At 48.6% G+C, this 24,376-nt stretch overlaps 2 protein-coding genes across 3 annotated transcripts in view; one reads left to right on the top strand and one right to left on the bottom strand.

Annotated features, from left to right (window-relative positions):
• The window catches only part of Ccdc149 (coiled-coil domain containing 149), a 96,928-nt gene extending 84,487 nt beyond the window's left edge, over positions 1–12,441 (top strand). For both annotated transcript variants that reach the window (NM_001379231.1, NM_001256059.1), the window contains 2 exons: positions 1,871–1,987; positions 10,414–12,441. In NM_001379231.1, the coding sequence (NP_001366160.1) occupies positions 1,871–1,987; positions 10,414–10,844 (548 nt within the window). In that variant the 3' untranslated portion in view covers positions 10,845–12,441. The remainder of the gene's footprint in view (positions 1–1,870; positions 1,988–10,413) is intronic.
• Positions 12,442–17,353: 4,912 nt separating this feature from the next.
• On the bottom strand, positions 17,354–23,288 carry Sod3 (superoxide dismutase 3, extracellular). The gene is made up of 2 exons (NM_011435.3): positions 23,040–23,288; positions 17,354–19,149 (listed from the first exon to the last, which is right to left on the bottom strand). Exon 2 carries the CDS (start codon positions 19,129–19,131, stop codon positions 18,376–18,378), a length of 756 nt encoding a protein of 251 aa, NP_035565.1. The 5' UTR covers positions 19,132–19,149; positions 23,040–23,288; the 3' UTR covers positions 17,354–18,375.
• Positions 23,289–24,376: the final 1,088 nt, after the last annotated feature.

Raw genomic sequence — 24,376 nt, 5'->3', positions numbered from 1 at the left:
GAGGTGTAGACATCTTTTTTTACCCTAGTGGCCTTCTGGGCTCTGATGAATGGGAAAACAAAATCATAGAGCTCCTGGAAAAATTTTACTCTAAGCCAGACTGGAGCCCAAGCTGGAGCTCTTATTTTGGGCCCATTGGTTTCCACCCAGAAAATCCTATAGCCTTCCAAGCCAACAGTTGGCAATATACCATGCCTATGGGCTCTCCTGACCTTGTAGGTGGCATTGCTGTTTGTCCATGCATTTGGTGCCAATGTGTCTGTTTGTCATTCCCATCTTCAAAGCTGTTCTTCCCTGCTGCCCATCTGTGTGGCCTGCTCTGCCCTCCGTAAAAGAAGAACAGTGCATTTCCCCCTGCTCTCTGGTTCCCTCACAACCTTCTCCACCCTCCTTGGGGCGTTCACACCAACAGGCAGCAAGGTTATGCTGAGTGTATGTTCCTAGTGGGAATACAGCTGGGATAAGGTAGAGGACTTGATTCCTACCTGCCTTGTGACAGAGATGCCTAGTTGACATGACCAGATGCAATCAGGACAGTATCAGGTGTGTGGGAGTCCTTGCCGATGATGTCAGCGGAGGGGGGAGGGGTGATATTTTCGGAATGATTGCTTAAACCTCAAGATCTTCTCCTGGCCAGTTCATTTTGTCTTCACAACCACCCATAATGAGAAAGCTGAGGCTTAGAGAGGGAAATTGACACTCTTGCTGTCATCCAGTTAGCAGATGACTCTGTCCAGACCACAGCTAATGTCCCTCCCCAGCTCCCTGCTGCTGCTACTGCTGCTGCTACTGCTGCTGCTGGCCCACCCAGATGCTCAGTTCCTCTCAGCCAGACAACCTGCCCTTTATTGGAGGCACCCGTGGGCAGCTGCTCCTGAGGTGGTGAAATGAGTCAAGGGGAATGTGCATGGATATAGCCCTGCTCCATCCTCACACTACTGACCTGCTGACTACATTACTCGTACTGACCACAGCTGAAGGGATTTCCCAACCAAATAGCTAGCTCATTGTATGGGAGTGTCTTAGTTTCATTTCTTTTTTTTAATTGGGTATTTATTTCTTTTACATTTCCAATGCTATCCCAAAAGTCCCCCACATGCTCCCCCACCCACTCTCCCACCCACCTACTCCCACTTCTTGGCCCTGGCATTCCCCTGTACTAAGGCATATAAAGTTTGCACGACCAATGGGCCTCTCTTTCCACTGATGGCCGACTAGGCCATCTTCTGATTCATATGCAGCTAGAGACACGAGCTCCGGGGGGGGGGGGGGAGGTGGTATTGGTTAATACATATTGTTGTTCCACCTATAGGATTGCAGATCCCTTCAGCTCCTTGGGTACTTTCTCTAGCTCCTCCATTGGGGGCCCTGTGATCCATCCAATAGCTGACTGTGAGCATCCACTTCTGTGTTTGCCAGGCCCTGGCATAGTCTCATAAGAGACAGTTTCGTTTCTGATGCTGTGACAAAAAATACTCTGACCAAAGCAACTTTGGAGAGAAAGGGTGTGTTTAACTTACAATTCTAGATTGCAAGGAAGCCAAGGTGGCAGGAACTTGAAACATCTAGTCACATTTCCAATTAAGGGCAGAGAGAGACTATGTGCATGCTTGTCCTCAGCTAATTTTCTTTACTTTTATACAGTCCTATCACCTGCCTAGGGAATGGTGCCACCCACAGTGGGCTGGTCTTTCCACCTTAATCAGTATTGTTAAATAATACCTGAGAGTCCAACCTGATCTAGGTAGCCCTTCTTCCCAGGTGATTCTACAGTGTGTCAAGTTGACAATTCAAACTAAGTCTTACAGGTTGTAATGTTACCCAGCTAAACCAGTGACTTGACAAGCCAACCTTCTGATCTTCCTCATAGGGGGCAAGGACACCATACTGCTCAATGATCAGACTCTCCCCACCATACAGAGGTCAAAGTCCCCACTGTTGAAGTTTGTGGAACAGTCCACCGACAACAAGGAGAGTGCCAGAGATGGTAAGTGTATCTCAGGTTTATTGCCTCTTCCTGGTCTGTGATCTCTACAGAGCATATGTCAGTGTCAGCAGGACCTCATCCTATAGCTACTGTGAGACTCCATGACAACATCCTCACTCCATACCTACACACACACACACATGCGGGGCCATGGGTATGGGGGAAAGAGGGGAGTGGGAGAGAACCTGAGTCCCACTAGAATTCCAGTGTTCTGGGTGGGCAGACATGAGAGGACTTTTCACACAACCCAGGTGGGCATCTGGCTGTGTTAAGCCACTGACCCCACACGGTGGGTGGTGGACAAGGGGCAGCTCCAGGTACCAGGTTCTCAGCCTCTGGCATCCCACGCTGGATATGGTGGAGGAGCTGAGAACAGAATAGGGGCTCCGGGGTGGCACTCAGCCCCAGGGTGGCACTCGGCCCTGGGATGAAAGGGGGAAAGGGCAGGGGGAGAAGCTGCGCTGGATGTTTCCCATGTGGGCAAGAGTCCTTGGTCAGGTCCGTGGCTGGAGCACAGGATGGCATTCTGGCGGGATATTAGACGCAGCTCGTTAGGAGAAAGTCTATCCCATCATTCAAGCACCGAGGGCCTTCATGATCAGAGACAGTCTATGGTTTTAGAGCTTTATTGTAGAAAGGCAGGGAGAAAGGAGAGAAGGGAGAAAGAGAGAGGGAGAGGCTGGCCATGGCCATGTGGAAAGAGGGAGGAAGGGAGAAAGAGAAGGAGGGCTAGAGAATAAGAGAGGTGAGGGCTAAAGAGAGCAAGAAGGGGCCAAGCAGCCCCTCTTATAGTGGGCTGGGCTATCTTGCTGTTGCCAGGTAACTGTGGGGAGGAGCATACCTGGCTATAGTCAGGTAACTGTGGAGGTGGAGTCTAGCCAGAATGCCAGAAGTTTGGGACATTGTCTGTGTGACTGGTAGCCACAGACCTCTCCTGTGGGGGCAGTAACTTCGACAGGGGCCAGGGGTCCAGGAGACATGATCAAACGCCTTCCGCCCCATGTAGGTGGAAATTACCACCCACCGGGTCCCACCAGGGTTCAAGACCTAAGCTCTACTGGAGACCAAGCTGTCTGTGCATAGCCCATTGCGCCCCATCCCCCCACACACATGCATGCGCACACTGCTGCTACAGTCTCCTAATGCTCAGGGTGTGAACTTCCCCAGCAGTCTGGGTCATTTTTCAGTATGACATCATCAACTCTCCAACTCTTCCTGCTTCCTTTTTTTTTTTTTTTTTTTTTTTTTCTCTTCAGCTTCTTGGAACCTTATAGTCCTCAACTCCTGTCAGTATCTCTTCCCCCTTCACATCTGGCCTGTAACCAAAGTCTTTCTGTGGGGTTTCTTGGACCTTCCACTGGGTGGTTCAGTCTGGCTGTGTCATCAAAGAGTCCACTCCTGGATTCCCCACTTCCAACCAATCCTTGCTCTGTTCCCAGTTTCATCCTTCAGCTGTACGCTCAACCCATGGAAATACCTTGCCATCCCGTTTCACCCTGCTTAGAGCTTCCAAGTTACCCTTAGCTGTCACATCTTAGAATCCTCAGCTTGTCAGACTTACTGGTCTGTCCTCCTCCTCTGATGACTGGATGACCTTTTAGCGAGATGGACTGACCATCTCTTTCATTTAACTCGTACTGTGAAATGAGCCAACTCACATACAGCTTAGAGCTTGGAGCATCAGTGGGAAGATGTAGGACTCATCTGGATATACGGTAGTTCTGTCCACCAGATTTGGGGCCAGCAAGGTTCACCCAGTCTCTTCTGACTGACTGTTCAGATCACTCAACACAGTGCCAGAATGGTAAACGTAGAAGACATTTCTCGGTTTTCAGCAGAAACATTCTCGGGTACCCGTGAAGAATCCCTGGATACAGCTCCTTACCCCGGTAAATCAGCACTGACCAGAAAGCAAAACTGGGTCTTTGGAGCCTGCAGTCTGGGCTGCTTGTAATACTGGCCTCCGCTCCACCATGTGTGGTCTTGTATTGTGGCTGGTGGTCATGGCATGCTGGCAGCCTATGGCCTCATGGAATGCCAAAGCCTCTCTCTGCTGAGCCTCTGGGTAGCCTAGGTCTGTGGCACGGAAATGGACTCCGGCTGTCTCTATCTTCACAAGAACAGCACGAGTGATTCAAATGATAGCTTCCAGGGTCCCATCATCAATGTGCATTGTTCTCGCCTGTCCTGAGCCAGCTCTTGGTGGGAACGAGGATGCGTTCTCTGAGAGGCTGTCAGTGTCCCAATGGCCTCCTCACTGCTGTGGCCTGATTAATTCCAACTGAAAACTGCCACATGCAGGAAGACAAACAAAGCCCAAGACAGACGTCCAACAAAAGATGACAAATGTCTCCTTGGGGCCTATGAGCTGAGGGGGACACATATTTAGGGGACTAACACGCTCAACACTATTTCTTCTTCATCTTTTAGAAAAAAAAAAACAATATTTTTCCCACTCTGTCATGAAGCATTTGCCTCATCCTTATTGATGTGTGTTTTGTGACTAATAAGTATTAATGATATTAATTCTGTTTGTGACAGCAGCCCAGAATAATTACTATTATTTGCGGTAATATTTTCCAACTTCAGGCTCATTCATAAGTCTTTTATAAAAACGTCACTGTTATGAGTCTGTAATTAAAGCAAAAGTAAGGCTTCCCAAGGCTGGCTTAAGAGTTAACACCCCAGAATCTTAGCATTCAAAGAGATCTGGTTCCCACAGCAAAGCAGCAGAGGTCTTAGTGAAGGCATGACGGCTGTCTCGTGTTTAAGAACTTTTCTGTGTGTATTAATAATTGACTTAAGTATGCTGTTTTTTTGCTGCCTTCTAGATAAGCACAGGGAAAAGGGGGGTGGTGAACTTTGCTGTACCCATAATTCCAATTTCCTAGCCTGTGTTGTTCTAGTCCCAAGACATAGTATCCAGCCTCTCTCAGGAACAGCAAAGCAAATGGGAGCAGGCAACAGAATCACAGGCAGTGTCCACCATTCCTCAGGACTCTACCATCTGTCCTGGTATTCATCAGCCCTTAGACACCCAGCATCCCCTTCCGTGGTTGTGGTCTAGCCTATGATGATAACAGTGGGACTGTCCTCCGCATCCCATGAACAAACGTTTAAAATAAAAATGTTTCCCAGGTAACCTCAAAGGAGGGGGGAAGAGAAGGAGAAGAAAGAGGAGGGGGAGAGGGAGGGGAGAGGAGATAGTGGTGACAAGATTCACACATCTAGACAGGATTGGAATATCAGAGAAGGAAATAGCACGGGGCGAAGCAGCAGCAACCAAAAGGCCCCGGCATAATTCATCCCAGCTTCCCTTAGATGTAAATGAGGGTGGCAGAGGTCTCACCTGAGCCACAGTAAAAACACACTGCCAATGGTTTAGGGGTGAGGCTGCACTGAGGAAGGTTAATTAATTTTTCAGGGGCGCCAGAATATACTATTAACTGTCTCAGAAGAAGTAATTTCACGAGAGTAATTTCCAGAAGGAGTTTATTCATCTCGCACGGGTGAGAAGTGCAGCCACAGGAAACCCCAGAATTCACTCCTTTTGAATCACACTCCCCACTCTGCTGGGAGCAGGATGGTTCTGACTCGGGGGTTCTCAGGCTCCTCTGTAGCCATGATGAGATTTTCATCTGTTAGTTGGGAATGGATGCATTTGCTTCCCTGAGCCGCCTTGGATGCAGGTAGCTAAATATTTGTAGGAGTTAGACATCTCCTTTCAGAAAGTACCATTTTGAGAGGTTTTAGGGTAGTTACCTGAATATGCCTTAAAATGAATCCTATAAATTTAAGTTGCTTTCATAAAGTGATGCATGATATTTAGGATGTATGCTAATAGATTCACTTTTTCATGAATACATGTATAAGCCCATATATTCAAGCACTTAGTAAGATATTTATTGAGTCTCTGCCATAGAACACTGGTGAAGTTAAAAAATTATTCAGGCAAGACTTTGTACTTAAGGTAGTTAGTTATATGTAACAATTTGAGGTAAGAGAGAGGGGTGGAGGTGGGGTAGTAAGTGCCAGGGGGTCCGGACTTCCCCTGTGAGAAGCCTGCCCCCTAGGAATAGGGCTTTTGGCCAGATCTAATCTTCATGAAGGAGGTGGGGGCTGGGCTGCAACTCAAAGGTTCCCTTTGGAATGGACAAGAGAAAGAGCGCTCCTGGGAGAAGGGGAATCAACAAAGGCCCCAGAAGAGGTGCGGTACCATGAAGGACTGGCTAGAGTGGCTGGATGGAGGGATGCAAGGAGAGGAGCTGGGATGTGGGTTACAGAGAGAGACGGGTGTGGAGGCAGGAACAGGCTCCAGCTCTGTTCCCAGAATCTGCAGCCTTTGAAAGTTTTCTCCATGGAGGAAGACGTGCTAAGATGTGTGCTTTAAGGTCACAGTGCTTCCCACACTACAGTGGGAACCCCCATCCCCTGCGACCTTATGAAAGTGCACATTCTGAGACCAGTAGTTGAGGGGTGGGGCTGACACTCTGCTGCTCTAAGCAAGTCCATAGACCGGATCAGAATGGCTAAATTGTGGGGAGGCCCTTGGCTTGGCTTGGAGCATGACCCTATTGGGAACTGTACACATTGTTATCTTGGCTGAACAAATCACAGCATATTCTGGTTATCATCTATCTATCTATCTATCTATCTATCTATCTATCTATCTATCTATCTATCTATCTATCTATCTATCTATCTATCCATCCATCCAAGGATCGCTTGTATCATATATGTATTCATGTATTTCATTGTAAGGAGAAGTGCCAAGATCAGTTTCCAGGATGTAGGGAACAGTGATACATGGTATCCATAACTGAATACAGACTTGAAAATGAGAGGAGAAAAACTGGTCAAGAGTGTGTCCCCAGGGTTCTTCTGTGGTTATACAAAAGGCTGAGAAAAATGAAACGGCTCCTTTTAAGTGTGAAAAAAAAATTCGAATCAGGAAAACTAGATGGAAGAAGTTTGCAGACAAGAGGCAAGACTTGCTTTTCCCAGGTGAAGCCCATTGACTCCTTCCAGTGGCTCTGGTGTGTTTACTACCCATGGTGCCCACACTGTGTGACCCACAGGGGGCTGACACCAGATCATCATCAGAGGAAATGAGGAGGGGCATGTGTCTATGGAGATCTAAACTGAGTTCTCCAATGGAACCGATTAATCACATCTCCCATGATGAAAGACCTTTGCAGATTGGATTCATCTATGGGTCTTGAGGTGAGAAGATGATCCTAGATTATACAGTTTGGTCTAGATCGTCTTACAAGATGGAGGCAAGGGAGGATGTGGCCTCCATAGATAAGCCAGGGTGATATAGCTATGGTGATGGGCACTGGAAGAATCCTGCCACAAGCCAAGAAGCCACCAAAACCTGGGAGAAATGAGGAATGGAGCGTGCCCTTAGTTATCTTGGGACTGTGCCATCTGGGGACTGTGCTCCCATCTGCCCAGGGAGACCTACTTAGGACTTCTGGGCTCCAGAGCTATAAGAAAACAGATGTGTGAGTGCTAGGTTGATGATCATCTGTTACAAGCCCCCAAACATCAATCTGTGTGCACCCAGAAGTCGACTTGAAACAAGAAAACTGTGCTGATGCAGAAACCACAGACAGCCAGAGAGGGAGGAGGCCATGGCTGGTGGAAACATGAGGCACAGAGGGGACAGAGGGACTGAGCGGAGGATATGGATCTGATGCTACAGACCTCACAAGGGAGGGGTTGGACACAGACCCAAGTCATTAATCAAAATTAAGAAAGGAAAATTTCTGGTGGAACAATTACAAAGTGGGTCTAGAGCAAGGTCGTCAGGTGCTGGGGCACACTCTCGAAGAGGCTAGCGGGGCCCCATCCCCCTCTGTTTTTCTCGTCCTTCCCTGTCCCGGGTGGACTTGCTCAGTTTCCCTTGTGCTTTCCACATAACATGCTGCCCAGCACAAAGCAGCAGGGAGTGGAGTAGAACCAATTTGGGCTTATCCTGACTAGTTTACAAATAAGTGAGACTCAGACTATGGTTATTTTATTTGGCTTTGACAATTGCTGGGGAGGGGTCACCCCAATCTACTCTTCTAACTGCAGGCCTGGCTACCTCCCCAGCGGTGTGCTGTGTGGTGTGCCCCAGGTACTTTCTGTTTCTCCTACCCATGTGCTTATGGCTCCTTTCCCCTCACGGCAGCTTCCCATATCTCTCTCTCTCTCTCTCTCTCTCTCTCTCTCTCTCTCTCTCTCTCTCTCTCTCTCTCTCTCTCTCCCTCATACTGCCCCCAACCAGATCACTCCAAACCCACCTACCTCTAATCCTCCCAGTAACTGACTGTAGCCAATTTTATTTAAACCAATAGTTTTAAGTCAAAGACCAAGGTTTGCACACCAAACGCACATAAACATAAGCCTAGGCCTTACAGTCCATAGCAATAGGCCAAACAAAAGAGCTTATTATGGGCTAGCACCCCTACAACTGTAAGCCAAAATCTAAGAGCTGAGGATGGAGCTCTGTGGTAGAGAGATTGTCTAGCTTGTGCAAGGCCCTAGGCTCAATTCCCACTAACACCCCCAACACACACACACACACACACACACACACACACACACACACACACACACACACGAGGTGCCTTTTTCTTTTTCCACGTTGACTATCTCCATTTTGTTACCATCATGGCAGGTCTCTCCCGTTCTCCCCACCTTTGTTATATTTCTACTCAAAAAAAAAAAAAAGTAAAATTCTATTTTTAAAGTGGTCTTAAATGTTCAGATGACATTAATCACACCAGCTGAGGCTTCCGACCTCAGCAACCTAAGTTGGACAATAAGATAAAACATGTCACACATGCAGAGCAGCTCCTAGCAGAGAGGGGCATGCAGTTAAGGCCTAGCTGGCCCAAAGCACTCTAGAGCTGGAGGAAACAGGTTCATGCAGAGACTTGCAGGGGTCTTATGTCAGGCCCTGCTTTCCAGAAGAGCTGAACCCAGAAAAGGTCCATACATAAACGATAAAGGGCTCATCAGTGTGGCTTCGCCATAGGAACTGGTAGTCCAACAGCAGACAGGCAGAGGACCAGGCCCTTGGGACAGAAGGCAGGATGCCTCCTCAGCTGTTCCTGGCTGGAGAGAGTTGCTGGTATTGATTCTACTCTTGAAAACAAAAGAAGCTGGCGTCTGATATCAGCTGATATCAGCCCTCCACCATGCCGCCTTCCTCTGCCTCTGTTCTTATTGGAGTTGCCAGCCCACATTCTAGCCAGGTCTTCCCTTTCCAATCACTCTCCCACAAGTCCTAGATATCTCTTCAGCCAGACAAGTTGACTGTAAACCTATCACAGGTATGTTGGTTGGCGGGAAGGATATATGTAAGTATCCTTGTATCCATGTGTATATTCAACCTTGGAAACTGAGGCTGCAGGTCATCCCGAGAGTGGACCAGTAGGACCTTCCAAAGAAAGTGAACGGTGCCGAAGCTAATCTGGAATCAGTGAGGCTCCCTCCACAGGTGTGATGTGGGAAACTGACAGGAACATGCGTCCCACCTCCTGCCAATCTTCCACAGTCTGGCCCCACTAGCCAGCTGTCAGCTTGAGAACCTCCCTGTACATGTCCCATGGCAGGCCTGACTGTAGTGTTGGTCTACTGTGGTTATAGTCAGGAGTACCAGGAAGGAATTCCCGGGACCTTCGGTGTTTGCACCAAGACGTTTGCTCAGGCTAAACTCACACAGCGTCTTCCATATCCTTCATCATAGTTGCTCCTGGGGTCTCAGAACACACTGTCTTGTGGGAAATTCACAGCCTAGTATTGAACGCACATATCCTAGTATTCAGAGCTGTTTGTTCTTCCCTAGTCATACTTCCCACTATGACTTATTAGGTCAGAGAGGGACATCAGAGTCCTCCCTTTTACTTACCTGAGAAACTGAGGCCAGATGAGCTGTGATCACAGAGCAAGTGAGTGGGGAAATGGGCACAAGGGGCCAGCTCCCGGGACCTGTCCCTTGTCTTCTGACTCCTGCTTCTTGTATGCCTAGAATTTCTCATTGATAGAGGGGTTTAAGGCCAAGAGTCTGGTGCCTCGGGAGGGAGCTTGAAGCTGTTTGCAAATAGCCTTATATCTGAAACTAGGCAAACATCGGGGATCCCCCTCAGAGAGTAAGGTGCTGATGGAGATTGAGAGATGGGGTGACATTAAACCTCCCTAAGCTATCCCCCTTCTCTGAAGGCAGCCAGAACTCTGTCCATCCATAAAGGCCCTCAGCTTCCAAAGGATAACCTTGGTCCTCAGATTTAGTCTTCCATGGTCACAGGAGGCCTATTAGTACTAAGTCATTGGTTCTTAAAGGCCTTGGGCAGGTGGCTAGGTGGGAGTTATCAGGAGAGGAAGGTGAGACCAGTGTGCTGCCCCGGTTTAATGCTGTCCCTGCCTGTTTTCAGGGGAGATTCAGAAGCAGGAAGATGAAAGCTGCGCAGCTGCTGAGGCACTGGCAGAGCCTGAGGATGCTGGAAAGCCTGCTGTCAGCTCCACAGCCCCGCTGAGCCACGCGAACCAGCAGCACTTGGACTTTCATCATCCTCCTGTACCCCAGCCACCTTCAGAAGAAGTAAACACGGTGGGGAGGGAGAGTATTCAACTGACTGATGGGCAGCAGGCTGCAGACCTGGAGGAGGTCCCAAGGGAGGCTCCCACGGAGGAACAGAAGTGTGAGCCGGGGCTGCCCCCATCGAGCCTGGCCTCCCAGGAGGAATGCACCACAACTTTCCAGGACCACTTGCCTTCCACACAGCCAGAGGTCAAAGCATCCAGTGTGGGAGGTAACAGAGGCATCTCAGAGGGCGGAGACACAAGGAGTACTGTGCATACATGAGGGGCAGAGAGACTGACAGGGTGACACACTGATGGCACCAGGGAGAGCGAGGAAAGGAAAGGCTGAGGCCTCGGAACAGTCACATCCAAGCCCCTTTCCGCTAAACACCTACCTTTCCTGTCTGCAAACGAGAGAACGCTCTGATCCTGCTATGAGCTGGGAGCACCCAATGGTGCCAGTCCTGTCTGATTTATTAAAGCTGGCCCGTGAGCTTCTCGGTGTCACCTATGTCTGCTGAAGACGTGCTGCTGTGAACATGGCTGGGCACGGGAATTGTGGTTGCCATATGGCTGCCTTTCTGCATCCCTCCTCCTGTCAGCATTTGTTTTATTAGAGAGAAGATGTTTTTCTATTAGCATTTAATGTTGTCCATCAAGATGATGGGACAAGCTAGGAAAGCAAGGGTTTGTTTTTTTTCCCTGGGTCTCAGTCTTGGGAATAGCTAGGTGGCTAGAAGGAAAGGTGTAATTGAATGAAATGTGTTCATGAGGCCATGGGTGCACTTTGTCATGTAGTGGTCTCGGAGGATCCGCCAGCAATGGAAAGGCTTGGCACTCAGTGTTTCACAGTGGCAGGCAGGAGGAACGAGAGCAGGCTGGGAAAGGTAAGCTAGAGGTAGGAGAGGCTGTTTGCTGACTGAGTACAGATCTCAGTGTTCTACCCTAGGTCTGGAGGGATGGGTAACAAACAACTGCCAGGAGCAGGGGACTTTTTAGTGGTACTTTGATTTTTGCATTATTGCTTTTTAGATGATAGAAATACTAGCCATCTTTATCCAGCCAAAGCTGCGGATAGGATGGTGTGGTTATCTGAGGTTTGGGAAAAGCTTAATATTGCCCCAGTTCCTTACATCACTGAAGAAGCCGAAAGCATTCACTCCATCAATAGAATTTTGCATCTAGGCCTCCAGGGGCCAGAATTGATCTCAGAAACTCCAGCTAGAAAGAACGCAGAGGAGAAATGCATTCCCATTCATCGTAAACCCTGTCTATGCCCTGGGACTCTCCGGGACAAGGACAAACCTGACGGGAGCCCCAATGTCCTGTTTATCTCTATTTCAGTCTGTCCCCTGCCCCTGAAGGCCAACCCTTTAGGGAAGGAGGCCCTGAGGCTGCAAGTTTACACAGGCTAGTAGTCCCGAAGGTGCCTTTTTTCAATGGATGGGGGCCACAGCTAGTTTTTAGGTGCCTGTGGTCAGTATTGCTGCATAGGACACCAGAATGGCTAAGGGAAACCCAGCCAGATGTGACTCAGAAAAAATAAACACTCTCACCTCCCAGAAGCTCTGGTTTGGACACACATTCAACAGGTACACTTCTTTGTGGCCATTCATCATTTTCAGGTAAAGGGGGTTTATAGTAAACTCTAGCACAGTCTAGTAGGGCAAGAAACTGCAGTGAGCCCCAGGGTCTGTGCTTTAGGGAGACAGGATAATAGGGGTCTGTAGCTTGAGCTCAATGTATACATCCAGATGGAGAGAGCCATTAAGCTGATGTTGTTATATATATGTAACTATGACAACAATATCCCCACTTCTGCTGTGTCTACCCAACATGGTTCTTCTACTCTGTAGACATTAAAGAGAGTCCAGTCACTACTTATGGTTTCCCTTGGTCTTTTTTTAAATAGTTGGCTGCAGCATTCTCTCCTAGGTTCTGCCATAGAACCTGCATCTATCCTGGTATTCCCAGCAACCACTCATACTCAGGGAAATGTAAACAGTAGGGTAATGAATTCTGTTGTGTGACCAGAATGTCTGAAGTGGAGCATCTTGGAGCTACTTCAAGAAAATTTCCAGGGATCTGGGTATCCATCTCTCATCTTGGCTTGTTTGGGGGTTAGTTGAGTTCCTAGCTGTAACAGCTCCAGACATCACCCTATTATCACATATATTTGAAGGCAAGAGAGTGTCTCTCCACACATATGTATAAATATCTTTTAAGAGGCAAAGGGGAAGAAAGAAAAGGGCTTCTGCCATACTTTGTTAGTCACAATTTATTACACACCTATGCCTAAATGCCTAGGTAGGAAGTGATATTTTTGTGGTGGGTATAAGTTCATCAAGGTATACTCTCTGGGTTATCCCTGGACATAAGACACTAAAAGAGACACGGACAAAACAAAATCATGTCTCAGGCAGCAGAATGAGCAATTATGTAGTCTTGACCCTTACATATCTTTTCTGTTCTTGCTTAATAATATAGAATATTATGTTGCCGATGGGTCTTAGCTGGAAAGCAACTGTTGTTGGCTAGGGAAAGGCCATGTCCTCTCCCTCCTCCCTGATCATCATCTGCCCCATTTCCTAGCTTTCTTTCCTTCCACCCTTGCTTCCCCCATAGGTGTCCTGTTAGTTTTCTACCTTAGTTAGTTAGCTGGTTAGTAGTTAGGTAGTTAGTTGGTCAGCAGAATGCAGATAACAGTCTACAGAGATAAGTTGATAGTCCTTAAAGAAGAGAGCTTGTTTGACATCTGCATTTTGCATTTTCTGTGGCGGTGAACCCTAGGTAGGAACGGTCCACGGGGTGTTTGTGGAAATGGATTGGTGCTTGAGAAACCGGCCTTTCTCACCCTTGCTCTCTCCCTTCCCAAGTCCTGTTGTCCTCCTCTGCCACCATCTTCATCATTCCTTTGAGCCCTACTGGCCAGAAGGTCTCTGGTAGAGCCTCCTTCCCTCAGCTAACCGGAGTCAACTGAATTAGTTTAAGCTCCTGCATGGCTTCCTAACATACTCGCATCATCCATCACAATGCCAGGTTCTAGAAAGGGCCCTGGTGGTGGCATTCCACATAGTGGATTCATACTACACTCCTGCCCCGAGAGAACCCGCACCTGTGTCACTATCTGGCATGACAAGGTCATTTTACTTGCTCATTAATATGGCTCTTCCCTGTCACTTAACAATGACAACTTGTTTTTGTCCTTCTTAGATTTTCTATAGCCCTTCCCCCAATACACACACTCAAATCCAGGTGCTTTTCTGCCATCATTGTGTAGCCCTAAGAATGCCTGGGTTCCAACCTCCTCTTTAGAAATCTCTGCTGGAAAATTCCGGAAGATGTGTTTGGAAACATCTTTCCTGATTCTGAGTACTCCCTCAGGAGGCAGCAGGTAGGCTTTCTAAAAGCCAAAGGGTGGCCATGAGATCACACTTTAATGCAGTCCTTTCCCCTAGGCGACTAAACAGAGAGCTGAGTAAGATCAGAGCAGAAGGCAGGAGTTCAGGAGAGGCTCTAATTAGAGGGAAAAGCAAGGAAAGTAAGAACTCTTGGTCTCTCCGGAGTAGGTACACAAAAACAAAACACCATGACTCAGCATGGCGGCAATTTACACCTCTCACTAAATGACAATGTTCTCTTTGGCTGTGTAGGGCAAGTCCACACAACACTGAGAAGTTTCACTTTGGCAAATCCGTGTGAGGCCCGGAATGCATGGGGTGGGGAAGGAACTGAGCTCAGGACACCCCTTTGATACTGGGTTGCCTGCTAAACAGGAGTTGGATTTGTGCTCCAGAATGGAAGTGGGGGTCTGGCAGGGGCTGGGCATTGGGGGTTGGGGAGGGGAAATGACACAAAAATCCAGGTGTGGTGGCACACACTTGTAATCCCAGTGTGTGGAGACAAAATGGATGGGCGGGTCCCTGGAGCTCACTGGACAACCAGGTTAGTTATTTGGTAAGTTTCAGGCCAATGAGAAAGGCCTATCTCAAAAGAACAAAAGTAATGGACTGTGCCTCTACATAATGGACAACCTCCAATTGTCCTCTGACATCCACACATGGGTAGACACTGTACACATGCAACATTAAATCACCTTAAGTACACTGTAGCATTTCTAAAAATGATGATGATAACTTTTCCCCGTTTGTACATAGAGTACTGGTTCCTCATCGCCGTGCATAACCAAATCGTGTGCCACTGTTACCTCAAATAAAAAGGCCTGGGGGCGGGGAGACGGCTTAGCGTGTAAAGAGCTGGCTGTGCAGGCTGGGGAGTGGAATTCAGATCCCAGCATCCATGGGAAATCTTGGTCCTTGTGACAGCCTTCCTATAACACAAGTCTTCGGGAGTTAGAGATCTAGACTAGCCAAGACAACTCCAAAGTTAGTGAAAGACCGTGCTTCGATATGTAAAAATGGAGAGGGGTCAAACAAGTCACCTGCCAACGAACTTGGGTCCATGTGTACATGCACGCACACACTTGCTTGAAAACAAACATGAGATCATGACGGAGTGTGCCCATGTAACACACAAAACATACCACACACACACAGAGACACTCATACAAAAGAAGAAAGAGATGGAGGAAGAGAAGGAGGATGTATAGAAGGAGAAAAAGGAAAAGAGGGCAGGCTCTATTATTCAGTGGATAAAGGTGTTTGCTGCACAAAGCCAGCAACTTGAGTTCAGCGCCCAGAACCCGTGTAACGGAGTCCACAAGTTCTTCTCTGACCTCCACACGTGTACCATGGCAACTACATGCTCCCATCCCACCCCCACATCATTCACATACACAAAATGATTTTTTTTTAAGTGTTAACTTTCGTGACTAGGGGATTAACAGTCTATATTATCTATGTCATCCCTCCCCCAACCTTCACCAAGGTTAAGCCCAGGCCGGGCGTTACTCCAGCCTATGGTAGCAACTCATTCCTTGCCATGTGTCACCTGAAATTCTTTGATCATATGGCAATAGTGAAAACTATGGAGGATGTAAAGCTTTTATTCATTTTGTCCAAACAGCGGATCTAAACTAAGTTGGTTCATTTCCTGCAGGCTTTTAAGTTGGCCAAAGCACTCACTGGTTTGCTCGATTTTCTTAAGTTTTTTAGTATTTTTTTGTGTATGTGCACTAATAAGCCCCACTCAGGAAAAAAAATTAAAAACATCCCTGCCATTCTGAGAAACAGCTTATCCTAACATCTAAAGATAGCATCCCTAATTATTGTCTACATTGTGTGTAAGCTACACGGGATCGAGCATTATTCTTGCTTTACCAGCTGTGGGTAGGTGCAGCCATTACATCAAATGCTTCTAATTTTACAGGAAAAAATCAAAACAAGTGTGGGTTTAAGTCCCAGCAATGAACGCAAACTCTCTGAGTCAAACCGGCAAACTGATTAGCAAGCAGGCCAGGAAGTCAAAACAGCAAATATAAAGAGATCCATAAGCCAGATCTATAAGATGAGGGAAGTAAAAATAGAAGCCAGAGATCAAGTGGAGTCCAGTGGGCGGTCTTGGTGGCACCCAAGGTTTTGTGCCAAGAACCAGATGTCTGCCTTATAGCTCCCAAACTTCTCTTCTCTTTCTGCCTCTCGCCACCTCCCAAGCTGCAAAGACAGAGTTGTCTCCTATGGACTCTGGTTGGTTGACTGTAGAAATGCTTCTTAGAAACCTCGGAGTGAAAGTCAGGCGGTGGTGGTTCATACTGTTAATCCCAGCACTTGGGAGGCAGAGGCAGGCGGATCTTTGAGTTTGACGCCAGCCTGGTCTACAGAGCAAGTTGTAGCATAGCCAGGGCTACCCAGAGAAATCCAGTCTCTCTGTGGCAAGCTCTCCTTTGTTGAATCCCCTCTAGTTGCATGATGCTCACTAACTTACAAGGTATCCAGAGCCACTGTTGGGATAGTCAGACTCGTAGTCTGACTTTAGCTGTAGCTATTATTAGACTAATTGGATTTGTATTAAATATGCCTGTTCTGCTAAGCAGCTCTCACAAACAACACCCAATTTAGGCCTCAAAACAACCCTGTGGATTGGCTATTCTCTACATAGGTTCTGTGAGTTGTTCAGGACATACAGTTTGGAAGCAAGTGGCAGAGCTGGGGTTCAATCAGATCTTCCTGTGTGAGTCCACACTGTCAACGAGCGTACTATGATCAGTCCTTTGCTCTTACAGAGACTTGCAATATCCTCTTGTTATTTTCCTGGTGTGTCTTACCTCTGGGCCCTAGGGATAGTGGCTAACCCCGTGAATGGACAGAATAAAGACTGATTGGGTCTGCTAGGACGTTCAGGGATCCACCCACCCAAGAAGAACAGCAGGCCAGTGATGAGAAGCATCTGCTGATCCCAAGCCATGGCTCTGATTGGCCATCGCACGGCAACAAAGGAGAGGATCTGGCTGTCAATGGGTTTCATTCCTCTCCATCATGGGTTCCCAGGTCATCGGCATCTCATTAGCACAACTTCTAACTCTGGTGACAGGGCACACTCAGCGCAGAGGACGGGTTTCTAACTGTGGTTCAGTTGTGTGTCAGTTGTCTGACATCCTAGATCTGGGAGAAGCAGAGGCTACCTCGAAGGACCAGCTTGGGAAGCCTGGGGAGGTACTATCTCAGGTACTCAGACTGGGTGGGTAAAGGTATAAGACGTGCAGTCGCTGTTCTGGAGATATCTGGGGAGCGGCATGCCTGGGTACCTCAACACTTACCTCATTCACACCAGGCTAGGGACTCACTTCACAGCAGATGGGTTTTATTCTCCCATCTTTGCGTTCTTCGGCTCCCGGCTGTGTCGGTGTCCTTTTGTAAAGAAGCCACACACATGCACATTTAAGCGTCCTTGTTAATGTCCTCAGTCCTCCAAAAAGGCATAGCAATTAATGATAGAAACTTCTTTCATTAGAGGAGGAGACCTGCAAATTCTCAGGGATATTTTGGGGGCGGGAAGAAAAAAAAAACAAAAACAAAACAAAACTAAGCTGCAAAGTCTCAAAAAAGTACACAAGGCCAGTGCATTGTGTTGTGAATTGCTATGTTTTTAATGAGCAACATAAAGGTTCCCAAATACTCTCTCTAAGGAGCTGCTCTCCCTGGGGTGCAGGCACCATATGGGAAACAGATGAAAACAGAACCTGGGGCCTCCGCAGGAGGTGATCGGGAACATGGAACTTGGGGGTGGGGGTGAGGGTGTCAGAGTGGTCCCAGAGCGCCTCGGAGGAACAAAGGGAAGAAAAAAGAGGTCTCTAGGGAAGAGAGGAGTCTCGGGTGCTATGGGGACAGGAAGAAAACAAAAGGGGGCAGAAGGAAATGGGGTGGGCGATATTTCAGTATACCCCAAGGGAGTACTCTCAAAGGTGCTCACTGGGAAGTCCTCAGAGGAGGAGAGTATCTGAGCACATGCGATCTCTGGGGAGGAAGAGGGGGTTCTCTGAGAGCAGACTCAAAGACTAGGGGCTTGTGGGATTGTCTTGGGACACAAAGGGGCTCGGGATGGATCTAGAGCATTAAGGATCTGGGTCTGTGGAAGTGCATAGGGCGTGAAAAGATTTCTGGGTTAACTAAGGTGTCCTGGACACAGAGGAACGGTGTCCGGGACATGGGAGAACATCTAGGGTGCGCGGAGGTTCGTGGAGGCATCTGGGGGCCATACAGAGGTGTCTGGCGTGCATGGAAGCGCAGAGGCGACTGAGGTGTCTGGGAGGCCTCTGTCTAGGACGCCTAGAGGCCTCTGGGGTGACTAGAGGCGTCTGGGGGCGCCTGGAGACATCTATGCGTGCAGCGGCGGGGCTCGGAGGCCCTGAGTGAGGCTTAAGTGGTCTTGCACTCGCTCTCCCGCCGCCGCTTCTTGCGCTCCTTTGTCTGGCTCTCCCAGGCGGCGGAGCTGCTGGTGCCTACCACGCAGCAGGCGAGCCGGCGACCTGCATTGCCGTTCTGCAGGCTGGCCTGGTTGCCACCTTTACCCAGGTCGTCCTCGCCGGCGTGGACCACCACAGAGCGGCCCAAGATGGCGTGCGGTCCGGCCAGCGACGCGGTCAGGCCGACGCGATGCCTCCAGAGCTGGCCGTTGCGCACCACGAAGTTGCCAAAGTCGCCCGGGTGCTGAGGGTGCGGCACCTCCATCGGGTTGTAGTGCGGCCCGGTGGAATCGCAGCCCTGGCTCAGGTCCCCGAACTCATGCACGTGGATGGCACGGTTGGAGGCGTTCTGCTCAGCTGGGAAGCCCTCCAGACTGAAATAGGCCTCAAGCCTGGAGCCCGGCCCCAGCTGCCGGAAGAGAACCAAGCCGGTGATCTGCGGCTGATCCGGTGGCAGCGTGGCTGATGGTTGTACCCTGCAGATTGCATGCATCTCGGCAGCATCCACCTCCCTTCGTCGTCCTAGCTCCATCCAGATCTCCAGCACTTTGGCATGCGTGTCGCCTATCTTCTCAACCAGGTCAAGCCTGTCTATCTTCTCAACCGGGTCAAGCCTGTCTGCTAGGTCGAAGCTGGACTCCCCTGGATTTGACATGGTGACAGAGCCACAGGCCGCCAGTAGCAAGCCGTAGAACAAGAAGGCCAACATGGCTGAGGTTCTCTGCACCTGTGGAATGTCCCCATAAACCGTGGGAGGAAAGCAAGTCTTAGCCATTTGAAATTTCCAATTCATTCACACACATGGGAATTCATTCACACAAACCACAGTCCCCAAGGGATTGCCTGGGTCTTCTCATTTGGGGCGGGAAGCAGGGGGGGGAGGGGGGGGGGAGAAGGACATACATATGTCTCGAGGCACCAGGCACAATGTTGGGTCCTGTGTTTACAGAAGTGTCAAAACCCTGCGTTAAAAAAATCTGAATGTTGAATAGCTGGAGGAAGTCTTAGGGCTGTGTGTGTGTGTGTGTGTGTGTGTGTGTGTGTAAGATGGGGGGTCTCGCTGCCTTTCTGGATTCCTAACTCTTCCCACCTCCCTGCCTGATCTCCCAGGCTCTTCCTTCTGGCACAGACTTGAGCCTTACTATTCCCGCTACCATCTTGGATTTTGCCTGTCCTGAGTCCTCTTTCTGAAGTGTAGGCACCCTGTTCCCCACCACTCAGCCTACTTGTAGCTCGTGGTGGCAACAATTCAGTTTTCTTCATGGTTTCTCCCTTGAGTACCCGTAATAGTTTCCTAACTGGTCCTCAGCCTATGTCTGTCTCTGAGTCTCTGTGTTTCTGTCTGTCACTTTCAGGTCTGTCCAGCTCCTAGGTCCACACCAGGCACAGGGTACATAGTTACTGAATAAAGATAACAGTGAAGACGGCCGGGTCCTCAAGCCATCCTAACACAATTCTCAGGTTGAGGTTTGAGCCTTGTCCTGGGGACACTGGGGGTGGGGGACAATGTACAGATTTAAAACACTACATCCTTTTTATAAACGTGTAAAATTACATATCAATTTCATAAAATTTAAGTTCTAATAAGAAAGGACAGGGTCTGGGTTTGGAGACCAAGGAGACAGGAGAAAGGCAATAGGTACAATCTAGGGATGGAAAGAAGCAGCCTTAGGACTAGTTAGGGGGGCATTGCAGGGAGCCAAAGCAAAAACCATGAAAACTATTACTCAGTGGAGTTGGCAGAGAAGGGCATGGGTGTGGTAGCAGCGGCAGGAAGGAGAGAGACACAGTTGCCAAACACCAAGGTGCCCCAAAGAGAAGAATGTGTGAGTGCTTGTGGGTACCAGGCCCAAGAGGAAGTGGGCTAGTATGTAAGCAGTGATGGGGACGTCTGGAAGCTCAGGTCTGGCATTGGGAGAGTCCAGGAGATTGGCTTAGTGTGGAGTGTGCATCAGTGTGTGTGTGTGTGTGTGTGTGTGTGTGTGTGTGTGTGTCTGTGTAGGAGCCCAAGATTAACATCAGACATCTTCTTCAGTTGCCCTCTACCTTATGTATGGAGACAGAGTCTCTCACTGAGCCTGAGGCTTGTTCTTGTCTGGCTACTAGTCTAGCTAGCCGGATGGGGGTTTCCTCTCTCCTCCTCCAGGGTGCTGAGATTATGGGTGGACCACCATGCCCATCCAGCTTCTTGCATGGTTTCTGGGGATCCAAACTCCCCATTTTTGCTTTACCCACTGGGCCATCTTTTCAGCCTGGATTCTAGTTTTTAAAAACCAAGATGATTCCAATTCAGAAGAGCTTAACTGGATTTTGCTTTTTTTTTTTTTTTGGTTTAAATATCCTGGTGCCCAATTCAAAGACAACGGAAAGGTACAGAATCCAACCTCAGTTACAACACAGCTGACTCATTTGATGTGTGGGTGATTGATTCCAGGATGCCTCATGGATTCCAAAATCCATGGATGCCCAAGTCCCTTACATAAGATAGCAAGATGTGTGCACAGAAACAGCTCAGATGGTCCTGTACTCTTTAAAACATGCCTGGATGGCTTACTGCAGTTACCAGGGTAAATGCTGCGTAAACAGTCATTGCGAGAATAAAGGTCTGTATTCTATGTTCCGTGCAGATGTAGGGTGGGGCTTTTTGTCTGTTTGAGTTTTGTAATTTCTGTCTGAGGTTGTCTGCAATGCATAACCGAAGGACATGGAGGGTGACTCTACTGTGACTTCACAGGGCTACAATCCACAGCCTTGGCTCCTTACCTATAAAATAAGACCAGTTCTGCTATTGGGGGCCATGATGAGGGTCAAGGCAGATATTTATAAATGAGATACTTTCACATTTTAAAGGCTGCCCTAAGGGATTAATGATGCCTCCAAGGGGCTGGTTGAAGGTCACCTGTGCTTTCAGAGTCCTTCCGCAACCCCTGAATAGGTGCCATTTAAAAAGAATGGAGTGTGAGTTCTTTCCAAAGCTGTTATGGAGGGACAATTTAGTATGGTGATTATAAGAATGGATTCGGGAACTCACCCCATGAATCTAAAACTTGACTACCACTTACGCTCTGAGGTTATCTGCCATTGCTCTTTCTATGCTCAGTAGCAATTGTGCTAAGCTGCAAGCTGTAGATGGGCCTGCTTCCTCTCTGAGCCTAGTTCTCAGTTGCAAGTAGGTGCAGGCATGCCTACCTCTGGAGAGCTTGCTACCAGGCCTCAAAGAGAAAACTGAAGTGCCAACACCTGTTGAATATTTGGGCCATGCGCTGTTAAAAAGCTTTTGGCATATATGAAATATATATATATATTTGAAATATATATATATGGAATATATATATGTGTATGTTTGTGTGTGTACATCTCTCTGTAGAGGAGTTCATGTGTGTGTGTGTGTGTGTGTGTGTGTGTGTGTGTGTGTGTGTGTGTGTAGATCACTGATTCAGCTAGATCGCTAGGCCAGCAAGCCCTCCAATCTCCATGATTGTGCCTGGCTTTTACATGGATTCTGCAGATCAGACTTTGGCCCTTGCTCATAGCAAGCACTTTACTGACAGAGCCATCTCCCCAGTCCCGAGGTTTGGATCCCGGCAAGCACCCTATGAAGTGGGTGCTTACCTGGATACAAGTGGGCAGAGAGCAGGGACACAGAAGTGAGGGTCTCTCCCATGGTGGTTACATAGTCACCGAAGAGCTAAGGGCAGGATTTCGAAGTGAGTGGTTGATGGAGCTGTGAGAATCACCAGCTTGGGGATTCTGTGAAGGCCGAGGAAGGAGGGGATACCCAGAGATGGCTTGAGAAGAACAAAGATGTTAGGTCTCAGGGGACATTGAGAACGTAAAACCTACAGACCCCTCCCCTTTGATGTGGCCTAGTGTGACCCTGCCGTTAGAGCATAGCGGGAGAGGGTGAAGTACAGGAGGAGCCTCATGCATCTTGCCCCCAGCTCTCTCACTGGACAGGGACTCTGACCCTCTCCTGAGGCAGCTGTCACTTAGGAATGTTCTGTGCTCAGGCTTCACTTCAGGAATTCTTCCTGCAGAGCCTAGAGCAAAATCCAACTGGAGTGTGTTTGTGGGCTTCTCTAAAAATGAACACTTGAAAAAAATATATATATATATATATATTCTCTTAAGAAATGAAGCGAAACAAAAAAGAGCATCTTTCTGCACCTCCAGGTAAACCTAGACTCCTTGTTCGAGTGTCTCCCTTCCCCCAGGCATTTTCTTCCTCAGTGGCTCCTTATAAGAAGCCTTTGCTGTAAGCCATGGCTGACAGAACCCAGGTGACCCCTCAGAGTCCCTGCTCATCCTCCCTAACTCCACCCCAAGCCCCTCAGCGTCCACAGACAGCCTTCCATACATGACATTTATAGCACGAAAGACCTCCTGGCCCAGCCACTGCAGGCCCAGAGCAGAAAGCTTTGTCCCACCACCCTCCTTCCCATCTTCCCATGACTCTACTCCCCACTCTAGAAAAGCCAGGCCTGTCATTAATGGGGTTTCTCTCCCCCAAACATGATTTTGAACCTTTTCTAACCAGTGCCGGCTGCCCAACCCAGTTTCCAGAACTTAAGAAGCACACTCCTAAAAGAATGAAATGAACTTCAGTTTGGCACGCACCTGTCAGGCTCTCCCAAGAGCTCTTTCCCTCTGGTGAAGTTCAGGCCAGCACCCAGCTAGAGGCCGGAGGAAGAGCCTCTGAGTTGCCTCCCCAGAGCTGTCCAGCTGGCTGTTATGTGAGCGAGCAGCAGGGAGGCCAGCCCGGGGGAGTGGTCAGCAAATGGGAGGAAGGTCATTGGGCTGGCCAAGAGAAGCAAAGCCAGCTTGGCTGTCCCTTGTGGTAAAATTGCTGCCTCCTCCTCTTCCTCCCCCTCCTTCTTTTCCCTTCTCTTCCTACTCCGTCTCCTTCTCCCCTTCTTATTCCTTTCTCCTCCTCTTTTTCTTCCTCCTCCTCTTCCTCCCCTTCTCCTCTTCCTCCTTTTCCCCCTCCTCCCCCACTTCATCTTCTCCTTGTCCCCACCTCCCAGTCCCTTTCCCACTGCTGGTTCTGCTTGCCAAGTATGTCTTTCGTGACTTCCCTGGCTCGTGCAGACGCAGTCAGTGACCTTCAGAACGCAGCAGGGGAGCAGAAATGAGAAAGAAAATAGTCTTGTTTGAAGAGGCACAATGGTCTCTTTCTCGAAGGGCCTTTTCTTTTCCCCTGACTCCCTCAGCTACTGACTTCTTTTGCTAGATGTTGGTATGTGTTTAAGACAGACATGGGCACTTGGCAGCTGAGTGAGACACTCTCTCCAGAGCTGTGCTACCACACAAGGTGTGGGGCAGGCATGGTGGTGTGCCTTCAGTCTTGCCTTTTCCTACCCGTGTGCTCCTGGAAGCCCTCCCTTTACCTCCCTCTCAGCATCTGTAATATAATAGCTCTCATCCCCCATGAGAATCAAAGGAGTAAAGCCAGTGTCTGGTTTTCATAAGGACATTAGTGAGTCAACAATGACCGTGACAATAACATTATGATTGTTGCCACTGTTGTATTAAAATGACAAAGGAGGGTTGTTTGTTTTTGAAACAAAGTTGCATTTAACCCAAGCTAGCTTCAATTCCATCTGTAACTGGGGATTACCTTGAACTTTTAATCCCCCTGTCATCAGCTCCCAAATGCTGGGATTGCAGGCGTGCACTATCACGTTGGTGTGTCGCTGGGGTCAAACACAGGCCTTCATGCGTGTTAGGAAAGCACTCTGCCAACTGAGGCCTGCCCAGGAAGATTGTTACATAGACTACACAGATTGGAGGAGCCAGGAACCTCCAATCCCAGGCTCCTTATTTCTTTTGTTGTTGGGAGCTCCTGTCCATCACAGAAACTCTCTAGAAATAAAAGGCTCTCTTTCCCAGAGAAGCATCCCCAGCTTGCTGCCGCTTGTCTGTCCCCTGAATTCCTTTGACAAATGGTTATTGGG

The sequence above is a fragment of the Mus musculus genome, chromosome 5 (genome assembly GCF_000001635.26).
Source record: "Mus musculus strain C57BL/6J chromosome 5, GRCm38.p6 C57BL/6J".
NCBI lineage: Eukaryota > Metazoa > Chordata > Mammalia > Rodentia > Muridae > Mus > Mus musculus.
Note: the sequence above shows the minus strand (reverse complement) of the source record. Positions and strands in the feature narration are given on the sequence as shown.

Excerpts from the sequence above, each read along its gene's own strand:
- Sod3 (NM_011435.3), bottom strand. The coding sequence starts at position 19,131 with ATGTTGGCCTTCTTGTTCTACGGCTTGCTACTGGCGGCCTGTGGCTCT.